The sequence below is a fragment of the Pristiophorus japonicus genome, chromosome 9 (genome assembly GCF_044704955.1).
Source record: "Pristiophorus japonicus isolate sPriJap1 chromosome 9, sPriJap1.hap1, whole genome shotgun sequence".
NCBI classification, from domain to species: Eukaryota; Metazoa; Chordata; class Chondrichthyes; family Pristiophoridae; genus Pristiophorus; species Pristiophorus japonicus.
In genome coordinates this window covers 72,814,939-72,832,019 of record NC_091985.1, presented here as the reverse complement: position 1 = coordinate 72,832,019, position 17,081 = coordinate 72,814,939, and the positions used below count along the sequence as shown (strand labels likewise).

The window sequence follows — 17,081 nt, the reverse complement described above, 5'->3', positions numbered from 1 at the left end:
TCATTCTACTCATCTACATGCTGCTCTTTGGCGACATCATCTGCAGACATGCATTCAGCTTCCACATGTATGCTGACAACATCCAGCTCCATCTTTCCACAACCTCTCTCCTGCCCCCTCCACTGAATTTGTGCTTTCAGACTATTTGTGTTACATCCTGTCTTGGAAGGGCTCCGATTTCCTGCATTGAGTAGACTGAAGCCATTATGTTTCAGCCCCTACTACACTGTACCCTTGCCACTGATTCCACACCCCTCCCTGACTACTTCCTCAGGCTGAGTCAAGCTGTTTACAACTTCAGCGGCCTATTTGACCACAACCTGAGTTTCTGAATCCATATTGTTTCCATTATAAAGGCTGCCTACTTCCACCTCCATAACATCACCTCAGGGCAGTGTCCTACGCCCAACCATCTTTAACTGCTTCATCGATGACCTTCCCTCCAGCATAAGGTTAGAAATGGGGATGTTCGCTGATGATTGCACAGTGTTCAGTTCTATTCACAACTCCTCAGATTATGAAGCAGTCCATGCCCACATGCAGCAAGATCTGGACATCATTCAGGTTTGGACTGATAAGCGGCAAGTAATATTCATGCCATACAATAATCAGGCAACAACCATCTCTAACAAGAGAAAGTCTAATCAATTCCCCTCGAATCCCCCACCATCAACCTGGGGTCACCATTAACCGGAAACTCAACTGGACCAGCCACACAAATACTGTGGCGACTAGAGCAGGTCAGAAACTGTGTATTTTGTGACGAGTGACTCACCTCCTGATTCCACCGAGCCTTGCCACCATTTGCAAGGCACAAGTCGGGAGTGTGATGGAATACTTTCCACTTGACTGGATGAGTGCAGCTCATCAGGGGAGGGCAGCAGCAGCAAAGTTCATGGCACCGTGGCTGGCTCTGCTGCACAGGAGGGCAGGAAAAAGAGTTGGAGAGCAATAGTGATAGGGGATTCGATTGTAAGGGGAATAGATAGGCGTTTCTGCGGCCGCAACCGAGACTCCAGGATGGTATGTTGCCTCCCTGGTGCAAGGGTCAAGGATGTCTCGGAGCGGGTGCAGGACATTCTGAAAAGGGAGGGTGAACAGTCAGTTGTCGTGGTGCACATTTGTACCAACGATATAGGTATAAAAAGGGATGAGGTCCTACGAGACGAATTTAAGGAGCTAGGAGCTAAATTAAAACGTAGGACCTCAAAAGTAGTAATCTCGGGATTGCTACCAGTGCCACGTGCTAGTCAGAGTAGGAATCGCAGGATAGCTCAGATGAATACGTGGCTTGAGCAGTGGTGCAGCAGGGAGGGATTCAAATTCCTGGGGCATTGGAACTGGTACTGGGGGAGGTGGGACCATTACAAACCGGATGGTCTGCACCTAGGCAGGACTGGAACCAATGACCTAGGGGGAGTGTTTGCTAGTGCTGTTGAGGAGGAGTTAAACTAATATGGCAGGGGGATGGGAACCAATGCAGGGAGACAGAGGGAAACAAAAAGGAGACAAAAGCAAAAGACAGAAAGGAGATGAGTAAAAGTGGAGGGAAGAGAAACCCAAGGCAAAAAACAAAAAGGGCCACTGAATGTAAAGGGGCTGCAGGAGGGGTCAAAACTAAAAATCATGGTTTAAAAACTAGGATTAAAACACTCTACCTAAACGCACGCAGCATTTGAAATGAAGTAAATGAATTGATGGCACAAATCATTACAAATGGGTATGATTTGGTGGCCATTACAGAAACATGGTTGCAGGGTGGCCAAGACTGGGAATTAAACATACAGGGGTATCTGACGATTCAGAAAGATAGACAAGAAGGGAAAGGAGGTGGGGTAGCTCTGTTAATAAAGGATGATATCAGGGCAGTTGTGAGAGACAATATTGGCTCGAATGAACAAAATGTTGAATCATTGTGGGTGGAGATTAGAGATAGTAAGGGGAAAAAGTCACTGGTGGGCGTAGTTTATAGGCCCCCAAATAATAACTTTACAGTGGGGCGGGCAATAATCAAGGGAATAATGGAGGCATGTGAAAAAGAAACGGCAGTAGTCATGGGGGGTTTTAACCTACATATCGATTGGTCAAATCAAATCGCACGGGGTAGTCTGGAGGAGGAATTCATAGAATGCATATGGGATTGTTTCTTAGAACAGTATGTTACAGAACCTACAAGGGAGCAAGCTATCTTAGATCTGGTCCTGTGTAATGAGACAGGAATAATAAACGATCTCCTCGTAAAAGATCCTCTCGGAATGAATGATCACAGTATGGTTTCATTTGTAATACAGATTGAGGGTGAGGAAGTTGTGTCAGAAACGAGCGTACTATGCTTAAACAAAGGGGACTACAGTGGGATGAGGGCAGAGTTGGCTAAAGTAGACTGGAAACACAGACTAAATGGTGGCACAATTGAGGAACAGTGGAGGACTTTTAAGGAGCTCTTTCATAGTGCGCAACAAAAATATATTCCAGTGAAAAAGAAGGGCGGTAAGAGAAGGGATAACCAGCCGTGGATAACCAAGGAAATAAAGGAGAGTATCAAATTAAAGACCAATGCGTATAAGGTGGCCAAGGTTAGTGGGAAACTAGAAGATTGGTTAATTTTAAACAACAGCAAAGAATGACCAAAAAAGCAATAAAGAAAGGAAAGATAGATTACGAAGGTAAACTTGCGCAAAACATAAAAACAGATAGTAAAAGCTTTTACAGATATATAAAACGGAAAAGAGTGACTAATGTAAATGTTGGTCCCTTAGAAGATGAGAAGGGGGATTTAATAATGGGAAATGTGGAAATGGCTGAGACCTTAAACAATTATTTTGCTTCGGTCTTCACAGTGGAAGACACAAAAACCATGCCAGAAATTGCTGGTCACAGGAATGTGGGAAGGGAGGACCTTGAGACAATCACTATTACGAGGGGGGTAGTGCTGGACAGGTTAACCGGACTCAAGGTAGAAAAGTCCACTGGTCCTGATGAAATGCATGCCAGGGTAAATGGCGGAAGTTATAGCAGATGCATTCGTTATAATCTACCAAAATTCTCTGGACTCTGGGGAGGTACCAGCGGATTGGAAAGCAGCGAATGTAACGCCTCTGTTTAAAAAAGGGGGCAGACAAAAGGCAGGTAACTATAGGCCGGTTAGTTTAACATCTGTAGTGGGGAAAATGCTTGAAACTATCGTTAAGGAAGAAATAGTGGGACATCTAGATAGGAATAGTGCAATCAAGCAGACGTAGCATGGATTCATGAAGGGGAAATCATGTTTAACTAATTTACTGGAATTCTTTGAGGATATAACGAGCATAGTGGATAGAGGTGTATCGATGGATGTGGTGTATTTAGATTTCCAAAAGGCATTCGATAAGATGCCACACAAAAGGTTACTGCAGAAGATAGAGGTACGCGGAGTCAGAGGAAATGTATTAGCATGGATCGAGAATTGGCTGGCTCACAGAAAGCAGAGAGTCGGGATAAATGGGTCCTTTTCGGGTTGGAAATCGGTGTTTAGTGGTGTGCCACAGGCATCGGTGCTGGGACCACAACTGTTTACAATATACATAGCTGACCTGGAAGAGGGGACAGAGTGTAGTGTAACAAAATTTGCAGATGACACAAAGATTAGTGGGAAAGCGGGTTGTGTAGAGGACACAGAGAGGCTGCAAAGAGATTTAGATAGGTTAAGCGTATGGGCTAAGGTTTGGCAGATGGAATACAATGTCGGAAAGTGTGAAGTCATCCACCTTGGGAAAAAAAACAGTAAAAGGGAATATTATTTGAATGGGGAGAAATTACAACATGCTGAGGTGCAGAGGGACCTGGGGGTCCTTGTGCATGAATCCCAAAAAGTTAGTTTGCAGTTGCAGCAGGTAATCAGGAAGATGAATGGAATGTTGGCCTTCATTGCGAGAGGGATGGAGTACAAAAGCAGGGAGGTCCTTCTGCAACTGTATCGGGTATTGGTAAGGCCGCACCTGGAGTACTACGTGCAGTTTTGGTCACCTTACTTAAGGAAGGATATACTGGCTTTGGAGGGGGTACAAAGACGATTCACTAGGCTGATTCCGGAGATGAGGGGGTTATCTTATGATGATAGATTGAGTAGACTGGGTCTTTACTCGTTGGAGTTCAGAAGGATGAGGGGTGATCTTATAGAAACATTTAAAATAATGAAAGGGATAGACAAGATAGAGGCAGAGAGGTTGTTTCCACTGGTAGGGGAGACTAGAACTAGGGGGCACAGCCTCAAAATATGGGGGAGCCAATTTAAAACCGAGTTGAGAAGGAATTTCTTCTCCCAGAGGGTTGTAAATCTGTGGAATTTTCTGCCCAAGGAAGCAGTTGAGGCTAGCTCATTGAATGTATTCAAGTCACAGATAGATAGATTTTTAACCAATAAGGGAATTAAGGGTTACGGGGAGCGGGCGGGGTAAGTGGAGCTGAGTCCACGGCCCGATCAGCCATGATCTTGTTGAATGGCGGAGCAGGCTCAAGGGACTAGATGGCCTACTCCTGTTCCTGATTCTTATGTTCTTATGTTCTTATGTTCTAACAACATTCCAAACTTCGACACCATCCAGGACAAAGCAGCCCACTGGATTGGCACCCCATCCATCACCTTAAACATTCACATGCTCCACCATTGACCAGAAACTTAAATGGACCTGCCACATAAATACTGTTGCTACAAGAGCACCATGGATGCAGTGTGTACCATCTACAAGATGCACTGTAGCACCTTGCCAAGGCTTCTTTGACAGCACATCCCAAATCCGTGGCTTCTACCACTAGAAGGACAAAGGCAGCAGGCACATGGGAACACCATCACCTCCAAGTTCCCCTCCAAATCACGCACCATCCTGAATTGGAAATATATCGTCGTTCCTTCATCGCCGCTGGGTCAAAATCCTGAAACTCCGTCCCTAACAGCACTATGGGAGTACCTTCACCACAGGCACTGCAGTGGTTCAAGAAGGTGGCTCACCACCATCTTTCAAGGGTAGTTAGGGATGGGAAATAAATGTTGGCCTTGCCAGTGACACTCACATCCCAGGAACGAATATTAAAAAAAAAACTAGAAATTGCCGTTGTTGCACTAAATATAATATTGGATTTTTGAGGATTACAAATAAAGTGGCTTAACATCAGTAAATGTACAAAACAAAAACAGGAGTGGGGCTGTCCAGAGATGCAACCTGTACCCCTGAAGAGCATGCACATTTAAAAATAAACTTGGATCGGCCCCCTTACCCAAAGAGTTTGGAGGAGCTGCATGAGTGACGAACTTACATCTGCAGTAGCTTAAGCACCACCAACCTCATGCAGATTAAGTGTCTTCCGGTAGTATTAGCATTGGAAGGCATCAGCCCAGTGTAATTCCTGGGATTGTTCCCAGCAGGGTTTCAAGGCATAATGGATCATCCTCATTTCACCAGCATGCAAAAGTCCACAAGATTTTAATGTGATTGAAGATGAAGTAAAAGCAATAAGATTGCCAAATTCCTCGGCCCTGCTCATAGCCTTTATCTGCCACAGAATCCTTGACCACTCTCATTGTCAAACACACAGCAACAGTGAAATATCAACATTATTGTCTACATCCATGCTTTCCAGTCAAATCACAAATAGATGTGTTGATACTTTAAATGTTGTGGTGATTGTTTTATTTAACCAAGCGTAACTTCAAAAATAAAGGTTATCATCTAGCAAGCTAACCTATATAATCCTGTGAAGCAATTTTGAGTTACTTTATAACTATCACTTTTTCTGCGTGTTGAAATTGAAGATGATACTGTAGTCATTTTGATCTTTATCAGATTATATACTCAACTTCAAAAGGAAAGAAGTGTCTCATCTTGAGAACTTGTCAATAAAACTTGGCAAAGGTCTTTGTAGGTATTCTGGAATTATTTACGCCTGTATTTTTTTTGTTCAATTTACAGATGATACTATCATCCTCATTCTTATCATACAAAATCCAACCATCAAGTTGTCCTAAAATTTCCTGAAATGGCGCAATCTGCGACTTTTGCCATAAATTATGCCATTTCTTGATCCGATGCTTACTCAAAGTCATTTGAATAAGCCGCAGTGAGCATAATCGTGAATCATGGATCTCAGGAGCGGTGAAGCCAATGGCTTTTCCCCATCAACTAATTCAGCAGATCAATATTGGCATGACCTGAGTTATAGAGAATTTAAAATTTCAAATCCTTTCACTATACTGAACTTGATCATTTGCATAAAATTATTTGACTTATGGACATACTCAGTTGCTGTATTCAGTTTTCAGGAACATTCTAAGCAAGTTTTTTTTAACCATTTTTTTTAGAATATGGCATTGGTAATTTAAGCTACCTAAAAATATGGCATTGGTAATTTAAGCTACCTAAAAATCATAGATTGAACAAACAGGGGACAAAATTGGACCTGATTTTGCCCATTTCTTGGGAGCAAAATGGGTGAAAAAGGTCGAATTTCACAGAGTTAAGTCCCGTACCCCAAATATGCCTGAAATATGTCCAATACCATATTTGCTCAAGCAAGATTCTGATATGCTTGGCAGCCATCTTAAACATGCATAAAACCCCTTGTGCATACTCGGGGCCTAACACTTGTCGAAGGACTCCTCTCCAAAAGTGGTCAGAAACTGAATGTGCCAGGCATGCTCAGCTACATTTTTTCAGTTCCTTCTGCAAGCTTAAGTGAACTGGTGAAGATTGCCAACATAAAGGTAATTTTTTTTCTTTTTTATGTTACCTTAATGTGAAGGTGGCTCCACAGCACTACAGAGAGCAGCTGTTGGCCCACATTAGCCCCTCTCCCATTCACCTCACCCTCCTAGGACCTGCCTGAGGGTCACTATCGCATGTCCTGCAATTATACTTGAACTTGTTCCTCCTTATTCATGTTCTGTGCTTCACCAAATGCTAATTGATTCAACTCACTAACTGCTCTCCCTGCACTGCATATATTTGTGATTGTATGTGCAATTGTAGGAGTGGGTGACATTGGGTGCTATGAGGTCTTTGGTTGAAGCTTTATATTCGGATCTGCTGCCTTCTCCTTTTGACCATCTAGATGATTATAAGAACACATGTTACAGTGCTAGGAGTAAGACATCCCGAGAAACATACCTTCACATGCAATTACATTGCAGTGTTATAAACAGCAATGTCTGCTTGTGCAAGAGGGAACACATGAATAAGGAGAGATTTGTGGAACCCAAATGCACAGGCAATCAGTACTTTCTTTGAATGAACATGCAATATTCAAGTTCTTTTTGCTGGAAGTGTACTTAATTCTATGCGATGTTTGTTGCTTGCCACATGTTCAAAACTGCCCAGACAACAGGAAGCCATTCGTGCAATGTGCAGTGCAATGCATTCATCCTCTGTGACAGTGCACCAAGTTGAAAGTGAAGTATAGTTAAATTGTATTGTAAGTCAACATTGTAAAATTAAACTACATATTAGCACACATACTCTGTTTCCCTTGTACAGCCAGAAAATTTCTTCCTCACTTGCTCTGGGTTCTGGCCACAGATGAAACACCACTCACTCTCTCTATCACCTCCATTCATGCTCCATAATTGATGGGCGATCTTGGGCTGGCAGTGTGCAATTTGGAGATAAATAGTCCAGTCAGGGAATATTTTTACCCTTTCATGATCATTCAATCACTTGCATTTCATATTAGAAAACCACCACTCCTGAATGGTACATTTAAGATTGAAAAATTGGTCTTTCCCAATGGCTCAGCTAGTTCAGCCAGCAAGGGGCTGAGCTTTATGGACTAGGAAAATTCAAGGTTTGATCGCGAATCCATTTTAAATTATCTGATCATAGCTAGGGCAGCATTTGAGGCTATTAATTAGCTCAGAACCCTGGGATTCGGAAGAGGAAAATCAGCAAGGACTCGGGCTCCAGGTTGAGTGTCCAAAATCCAGAACCCACGGGACCGAGGCCATTCCGGATTCTGGGTTTTTCCAGATTTTTGATTTGTTTTCTGACGTCACAAATCCAGAAACACCCAAGCCCAGGTTCGGGTATTTCCAGATTTCGGAACATCAGAAAGCCGGGGGAATTCCCGCCGAAGAACTATTCAGACCGTCCGGCCCCGCCAAGGAGGTTGTCGTCGGGCGGGCCCCACCGAGGATGTCGTCGTCGGGTGGGGCCCCGCTAAGAAGGTTGTTGGGCCGGCAGGCCCCGCCAAGGATGTCGTCGGTGGGCGGGACCCCGCCAAGGAGATTTTCGGGTGGGCCGACCCCACCGTGGAGGTGTTCGGGTGGGCCGGTGAGGAGGCCTCGAGATAAGGGCAGCGAGGTAAGCGGCGAGGCGAGGCGAGGTCTGAGGTCAAGCAACAGCGAGGCCCCAAGGTCCGGATTGCGGAACATTTTACAGATTCAGGACGACTCTTCAGGATCGTCCCGGAGTTCGGATTCCGGAACATTCTGGAACTCCGGATTTTGGATGCTGCACCTGTATTTATTCAGCAACCCTTATTGAAAGGCCACATGTGTGCATGTTAGAGTCGTCTGTCTTCAAAGTCCCCTAAAGTTGAGTAGCCTTCTGATACTCACTGAATAAGCTCACATGCAGAGAATTGCAATTTGGATGAGGTACTGGACTGTGAGCAGCACCCTTTCAACTGTACCCGCAACTAAGATCGGAATTTTGCCGTTGATCAGAGGGTGGGTTCGGAGGTGGATCCCCTGTTAAAATATAAAAGATTGACAGGGGGTTGACAGCCTGAGTCAATCCGCCTCCGTGTCAGTTTCCCAAGTGCCGGGTCTGTGTGCGCTTTACAGACCTGACACCTAGCAGAGGGGGAGCCCATTGACATCGTTAAGAGCTTGCTAAAAGACAATTAAACAGCATTTTACCATTACTTACTGTTGTGTATCTGTAAAGCATGCACTCCCATGTTCTGCCACCAGGGAGTGCATCCCCTGAAGTCCTTCAGCATCTGCCTCCTCTCTCTGAGGCTCGAAATTGCTTTGATCCACCATGGACCGATCTTCCTCTGCCACATGGTGGTTAGCAGGTTGGAGGTGCCCCATTGTTCCACAGCTCTTGCAAACATACCCTTTGAAGCGGCATGAATAGGCTGAATGGAAGTCTCCACACACCAACAAGGTGTGAATTGCCTTGCATTCATCCTTTGTTGCGGACTCTGAGTCATCTGGGTCACCTGAGGCCTGCTGGCAGTTGCAGACTCGTGGTTTCTGCCCTGTACATTTCTGCTCGCAAACATAGTTCCAGTTAATTTATGAACATTGCTAGCACTTGTGTGCTGAGAGATTTGTTTGGTGTTATCACTGGTGGACATAAATGCCTGTGCTATCGCAATGGCCTCACTGAGGGCCGGTGTCTCTACAGTCAAAAGTTTTCGTAGGATGGTCTCATGGCCAATGCCCAGTACAAAAAAGTCTCTGAGCATTTGCTCCAGGTAGCCATCAAACTCACATTGTCCTGCAAGTCGTCTTAGCTCGGCGACGTAGCTCGCCACTTCCTGACCTTCAGATCGCTGGCACGTGTAGAACCGATACCTCGTCATCAGCACGCTCTCCCTCGGGTTAACATGCTCCTGAACCAGTGTACACAGCTCCTCATACGACTTATCTGTGGGTTTCACCGAAGCCAGAAGGTTCTTCATGAGACTGTAGGTCAGTGTCCTGCAGACCGTGAGGAGGGCCGCTCTCCTTTTTGCAGCACTTTCTTCTCCGTACAGCTCTTTGACTACAAAGTACTGGTCCAGCCGTTCAACATAGGCTTCCCAGTCCTCACCCTCCGAGAACTTCTCCAGGATGCCCACAGTTTGCTACATCTTTGCGTTGGATTCATATACTCATCGCCAGTTATTGTGTTCCTAACACAGATGAAACCACACACAGGGAGGTTAAAGTAACAGTGACCTCAGTCTTTATTAAGACATTCCAGAGTGAGGAACAGGCCTTAGGGGCCGGCTTATATACAGTGCTCCCAAGGGATGCTGGGATCCCTTGGGATTTCAGGGGATGCACTCCCTGGTGGCGGAACATGGGAGTGCATGCTTTACAGATACACAATACTTACCATTTTTCCAGCTTTTTGGTGAGGTTCACAGCATTTGGGGATCATGTCAGGTAAGTAGGTCAGGATTTCAATGACTCTCCATTCTTCTGAATAGGTGACAGTTGCAAAAGTGGTATAAAAGCTACCATTTCTTAGAAGCTGGAGCGTTTAAGATTTGGAATACACTTTTGAGCATTATGCAATTTGGAAGTGTTTGGAGTAAACTCTCTATCCACTGTCACCTCCTTGGAATATAAAATTCTCACCTTGGTCCTGAGAATCTCACCATGATCAGCCCCAACACCAAAATTACCAGACACATCAGCATTACCAGGCACACCAACATCACCAGGCACACTAGCATCACCAACAACATCAATCTTCTCCGCAATCACCTGATGTTGCACAGGACACAGGGCATCAGCATCTGACCACATTGCTACCTGGGAGGCCAGGGATGGCCTCACCATGGCCAGATTTACTTTACTTGATGCTGTACACTCTGACTGCCACATGATATGCCAGGTTGGCACTATCCCACACCAGCACATAAAGCATCCCTGCAATGCCCAAGCCATTCCTTTTACACTCATCACCATTGAGAGGGGTACCGTTATGTCTCACCATTCACTACAAATCACTAAGCCATTTCCAAAGGTGCACAGAAATCTGTCTTCTTGGGCAAAGTGTTGAAAATAAAGATTCCCCGGAGATCATGATGTCATCCACCTGCGCAGCGCCCCGGATGCGAACTTCGATTCCGCCCCCTGCAGCTTCACCAGATGTCAATACCGGCAGCTGCAGGAGGTATGGTAAGGGAGGCCGGGGAGCGGTATTTAAAGGTAGGGCTGCTTGGGTAAGTAAAACATTTGTTTTCACCCTGTAGGCTATTTTTTCACCATTTTGTTGTGCCGCGATTGATCAGCCCTGCACTCTGTTAGAGTGCTTGGAGCTGATCGTCGTGGATCACAGTTGCCATCGGCGAGGAGGGGCACAAGAGCCTGCAGCAATGGTCCTTCTCTTTAAGGGAGGGAAGGAACCTCGGATCCCGGCAGTGCTGTCCTTGACATTGGGCTGCATTGCATCGCTAGTGCCTCTCTTGCCGGTTTTAAGGAAGTGGTAGGGCTTGATTTAGTGCTCCATTTCCTTCCTGGAGTGCTAAACCAGAAGTTTGCATTGGTTTCACTTGTGTAATGCCGGCCATACTTTTGTAATAAATGCAAAAGTTTTCGCCCCAAACGATAACTAGTACTTACCCACCAGGTTCCCATAAACACGGCAGAAAAAGTTAGGGCTTGTCCATTCACGTGTATTTAAATTTTTAACATTATGATACATCTTAATTACTATCCAACAACCTCTCTGACATTGAAAATTTACTTTTACAAGTGTAGATTCTCATTCCTTCAGATTTTAATTATTGTTGGAGATTTAAAAAAATAAAAATTTAAATAAAACATGTATTTTTACTTTTTCTTTCTGTCTCTTTTATCTCTCTCTTCATCCTATCCTCTTTCCATCTCTTTATTTTGCTTTCTGTACATGATTTTACACTAAATTATATATTCTAACTGACACTTCCTGGTCTCAGTTCGCCGTGTCTCAGTGAGGATTCTTCAATCTGACTGGTTGAAGAGACACGCTGTTGCTTGCTCTATTCACACAGGTTCCAGATCCACGCTGTATCAGATACCCGATTTAAAAAAATTTGTTCCTGGGATATGAGTGTCGCTGGCAAAAGCCAGCATTTATTGCCCATCTCTAATTGCCCTTGAGAAGGTGATCATGTGGTTATCTGGGTAATCACTTGTTAACTATTTTGACACTGTTTAAATGAGTAAGTATATGAAGCCATAACTATTGGGAGACTACAATAGAATTTTAATCAAAATCCAGTTTCTAATAAAAAAATTTGTTCCAAGTATACTGTAATTAACAAAGTTGTTGCAGTGCATAATAAACTAACATTTTTAGTTTATATTTGCATTAGATCTTTGTATCTTTTTACTGTATTAGTGGACTAGGGGAGGAAAATGGCCAGAATTCTCACCCCCAAAAACTCCAAAGAGCTTTGTTAGAAATATGTGTTGGACTTTGGGTGAGGACAAGATTGATCTCAGTTATAATGGCTCCTTTGGTCAACTAAGCAACCAACACTCCTCGTCAAAGCTTTCACATAAAGAATGGCCACTTAGGAGAAGCATCACAGGGCACCTAACATCCATGAAACCATACCCAGAAAGGAGTCAATTCCTTCAAGAATGCAGTAAAGAGAGGGAGAAAATATGGCAAAATTTAGCAGGAGTAGAATAATTTAGTATTTAACCAAGGACTATGACATCGTCATACCAACTTTTAAAGCACTCTTTGTAGTTAAGGTAGCCCTGATAAACTGAGGGAAGAAATTAAAATGTTATTGTATTCAACTGTATACCAATTGCTTTAGGAGCATAAGAAAGTATGGAACAGAAAAAAAATCACCATTCAAGACCACTCCTTCCTTAAGTCTTGCACAGTCTACCCAATTGTGGACTATAATCTTTCCATTTAATTTCCTTAGAAATTGTTCTGCAAATTTCTCCCTAATACCCAAAGACTGTCAAGTGTAACCCCTGAATATCTAATCATCTCCAGACTTCCTTTATCAACCCTGGCTTTTTGCTTTCTACAGATAAAATTTTCTTGATCCCAGCAATTTGCAAACAATGGTGTTCCATGGAGTATTTGATTATTACAGGCAGATGTAAGCAGAATTAAACAGTTGTCACACAAATGGAATATTGTTTTCAATGTTACAAAGATCAAGCATAATTGAGAGAGGCCAATGATGGTGTTGCCTGTTCATTTTTATGCTTCAAGAATAGCAAACTCTCTTCAGTTGCAAGCCTTCAGCTCTTTGGCTTGGTAACTACATCTGATCCGTGCTTAGGCAAACACATGATGAACGCAGCTGTAAAGCTGGTGAACGATTAGAAACTGTAAAGAAAACTTGGCCTTACTTGTCACCAATGATAAGTTTAATGTTCTGTAAAGCCTAATGATGGAATGTTGTAGCCTGATTGGTAGGTTACAATGAAAATTGTACCTCACTTCTGCACTCCTGGATACAAAGCCATGCTGATCAATAGATTTGTTGAGGACAACTTACTCTATCCCAGAGAGCAGTCTTGAAAACAACATAGAGTTGTGGTTGGACTGTCAGTCCAAAGTATGACAAAAGAAGTACTACAAGAGTTGCTTGGTTCCATCCTCCATGTTCATGCCAAAAACAGAAAAACTGTTGCAGATTCACATGAACATTGTATATCACTCCAACCATTCCCACACAGAATACAAATGGAGAAGCTACAAAAGCTATTGCTCCTGTTTGTGCAACTTACTCCAACACCAGTACCACTGCCTGCAAATGATCCCTTCTATACAGCAATTCAAACACATTTAACCATTTAATATCTAAAGCAAAGCAACAAAAATCTAATTCAGGGATAAACACAAAGACAATGGGGAGATTTTCATATGGAGAGTAAAATGGGTAGGTAGTGAGCCTGGCGTGCTCAGCGCCTGCCTGGAGGAGTCAGCAGAGCAGCTGAATCATTTTGTTATGTGCTGACTCGAAGGGGCTGAAATTCAGGCCTGCCAGAAACCTGCCGCACCTACGATATTTTACCAGTTTTTACCGCCGGGTGCGATGAGGCGGGCTTCCGATCGATTTTCTCCACATTCAAGTTTTTTTGCATCGGACCGGAAGCCGGTCATAATGGAGGCAGAAGTGCGGCGGTAAGTGCTGCTGAGGGGCGGAAGTTGGGGGCGGGACCGAGTCTCCGCTGCTCTCACTTAGCGGCAAAGCGGTAGTGACGCCATTGCGCGTGTGCGTCACCACGTCTCTCCCCTCATTTAAAGGGGAGAGAAGCAGCGAATTTGTAGGTTCAGCCACTGGGCCACCAGAGAGGGTTTCGGCTGGGCCAGCGGCCTGGCACCCAAGAGAGAGTATCAGGCTGTCTGTTAGCAGCGCGGCCGATTCCGGGACAATAATTGTCCAGCCGATCGGGAAGTAGGCCAGCAAAATAAAACATGGCGGCCGCTGTAGTGCGCCCTCCCCTTGAAGGTCCACCGCGCTGCTGTGCCGCACACACACAAAACAAGGTGCCCTGACAAAAAAAGCTGTCGGGTGCACCGTGCGGCGGATTGCCAATTTATGGAGGTAAATTTCGGGTGGATTGCAATGTAGGTGCGGGAGAGTGGCGGTGTGCGCTTTGATGACGCTCTTGCGGCGGTCAGCTGCAGGGGGGGTGGAAGTGGCGACATCCCGAAAAATCCCCGAGGTAAATTTGCAATGCGGCGGCCACGCGATTCTGCCGCATGGCCACCGCAAAACGTCGGTAACAGGCCTTATCCGGACCCTGAATTTTGGCCCCTAATCTTGTATAAATACGTCCTCAGTTCACTCCTGGGATCATAGACTTGCTTGTTTCTTTGACATGCCATGAATATTCTATTGTGTTTCTACCCATCCATTCAATCTGAGGGAAATGTTAGCATAAATAATCATTGACTTTTAACAGTTGTCAAACAAATCTGAAAAATATTCATTTATCCTCACATCTCCTCTATTTAAACCTGTCCTGTTGCCCTTCACAGATACTATTTCCTAACTCTTAACACAAACAACAGAGGAACCATTAGGGGAATTTTAACCCCCAAGGACAGGTGGTTTGGGGACAGGTGGGAAGTAAAAATGTTTTAATTCTCAAACCTGACCCCAACCCGCTCACTTCTGGTTTTAATCAAAGCAGGTCGGGGGGGAGGGGGGGAGGGAGTGAATGGGAACCCAAACTGCTCTCAAGTGGCTGTCTGCCTCCAATTTAACAACATTTTTATTTTTAATCCATAGATCCCGGTTTCCTCAGGGCTTGGAAAACTTGGCAGGTAAAATGAGTTGGGAGGGATCAGATCCAGAAGATAAGTGTATTTATAGCACCACTTGTGGGCCAGGAGGAGCAGGGGTGTTTCATCCAGGCCCAACAAGCTTACACCGACACCCACAAGAAGGAAGCGGGGTCCTTTTTTAAAATATGCAGACCAAGTCTCATGATGTCATCAGGACGCGATCTGCAATACCAACCAGAAGCCTGAGCTGGGGGGCAATGTCAGCTCCCCAGTCAGGCAAAACCTGCCAGCAGACAGAAGAGGCACATAAGGTAAGTTTAAAATTTATTTTACAGGTTTTCATGTGAGCGAGTAGGGGCAGGAGTGCTCATTTGTGCCTCACAAGGAAGCTTTGAGCCTCCCTTGAAATGGACTACATTCCCGCCCCCACTCCTCTCGATCATAGACAGATTCCGACCCGCTCCCCCGATCGTGGACAGACCACCCCCCACCACTGCCCAGAGCCTTCTGCTTCTCACCCAGGCCCCAATCTCCGGCCTCCTCCCGGTCCCAATCTCCAGCCTCCACCGCCCCCCCCACTCTCAAATATATCAGTGGTGTTTTTACAAATATCTAGTAGGTTGACCTTTCTTACCTTGGTCTACATAAAATAACCCTGTGAAAATAACTGAATATGTCAAAAGTCCATTTGGTGTATTTGGAGCTGTCCATTTCACTTGGACTGAACTAGGATCTTCAACAATCACAGCAAGTGAAACACCTCCCACTGGTGCAGATTCCAGGGTTCGAGCTTTAACCTAAAAGAAAGATTTGCATTAATGTAATACATATTAATACATTAAGTACAATAGGATTGACCTAGTAAGTCCAACAATTTTCCAAACAAATAAGGATTAATCACGGTCATATTCCAGAAATATCTCAAGAGAAAAAGCACCTTTCTATTCTATGCACTGTACATATGGTACATTAAATGGTTTACCACAACTAATTTAATTTATCAATATTTTTAGAGTGGGTTAGGGGAACTCAATTAAAATTAATAAAAATGAGGTAAAGAAAGAAAGAGCTTGCATTTATAGAGCACCTTTCATGATCTCAGGATGTCCCAAAGCACTGTGCAACCAATGAAGTACTTTTGAAGATAAGTCAGTAACGTAGGAAATATGGCAGCCAATTTGGACACAGCAAGGTCCCAAAAACACCAATGTAATACGACCAGATAATCTGTTTTAGTGATGCTGGTTAAGGGATAAATATTAGCCAGGACACCAGGGAGAAGTTCTCTGCTCTTCTTGGAAATAGTGCAAATCTACTACACCCGAGAGGGCAGATAGGGCCTTCAGTTAATGTCTCTCTGAAAGACGGCACCTCTGAATATGCAGCACTCATAGTACTCTGCTGGAGTGTTAGCCTAGATGTTATGCTCAAGTCTCTGGGACAAACCCACAACCTTCTGACTCAGAGGCGGGAGTGCTACCACTGTGCTATGGCTGACAGCAGCCGAGCTGATCAATTTGTACATACGTGTTCCTTACTGTACACATAGTGGCCTGAATTTCCCTTCCATTGATGGGTTGGCAGTGGAGGGAACTACTATGCGGCAATATGATTCCACTGCTAACCCAGTGCAATATCCTATTAGGGCCCTCACTTTCTATGCAGGCTGGGTTTGGAATGGTAATACTACTACTAATCGGTTTATCTCCCTGCCCGCCACTCCGACGCTAAGGTGGGATGGAAAAAAGTTCTGGTGCAGACTTGAAAAGGCTGCTGTTAGTTATGGGTAACATAAGAAAAGGAGTAGGCCATTCAGTCCCTCACCTGTACCGCCATTCAATTAGATCATAGCTGGTCTGCATCTTAACTACCTTTACCTGCCTTTGTTCCATATCCCTTGATACCCTTACTAAACAAAAATCTGTCAATCTCAGTCTTGATAATTTCAACATCCCAGCATTTACAGCCTTTTTTGGGGAGCAGTTCCAGATTTCCACTCCCCTTTGTGTGAAAATGTGCTTCCTGATTTCACTTCTAATTGGTCTACTTCTAATATTAAGATTATGCCCTCTTGCGCTGGATTTCCCACGAGAGGAAATAGTTTCTCTGTATCTACCCTATCGAATTCCTTAATCA

General features: G+C 44.4%; 1 protein-coding gene across 2 annotated transcripts in view; it reads right to left on the bottom strand.

Annotated features, from left to right (window-relative positions):
- The window catches only part of ush2a (Usher syndrome 2A (autosomal recessive, mild)), a 1,282,968-nt gene that overhangs the window by 372,614 nt on the left and 893,273 nt on the right, over positions 1-17,081 (bottom strand). The window contains exon 37 of one of the 2 annotated variants that reach the window (XM_070889457.1): positions 15,580-15,742. In XM_070889457.1, the coding sequence (XP_070745558.1) occupies positions 15,580-15,742 (163 nt within the window). Of the gene's footprint in view, positions 1-15,579; positions 15,743-17,081 lie in introns of those variants that run through there. The other variant, XM_070889458.1, reaches the window with a different exon arrangement.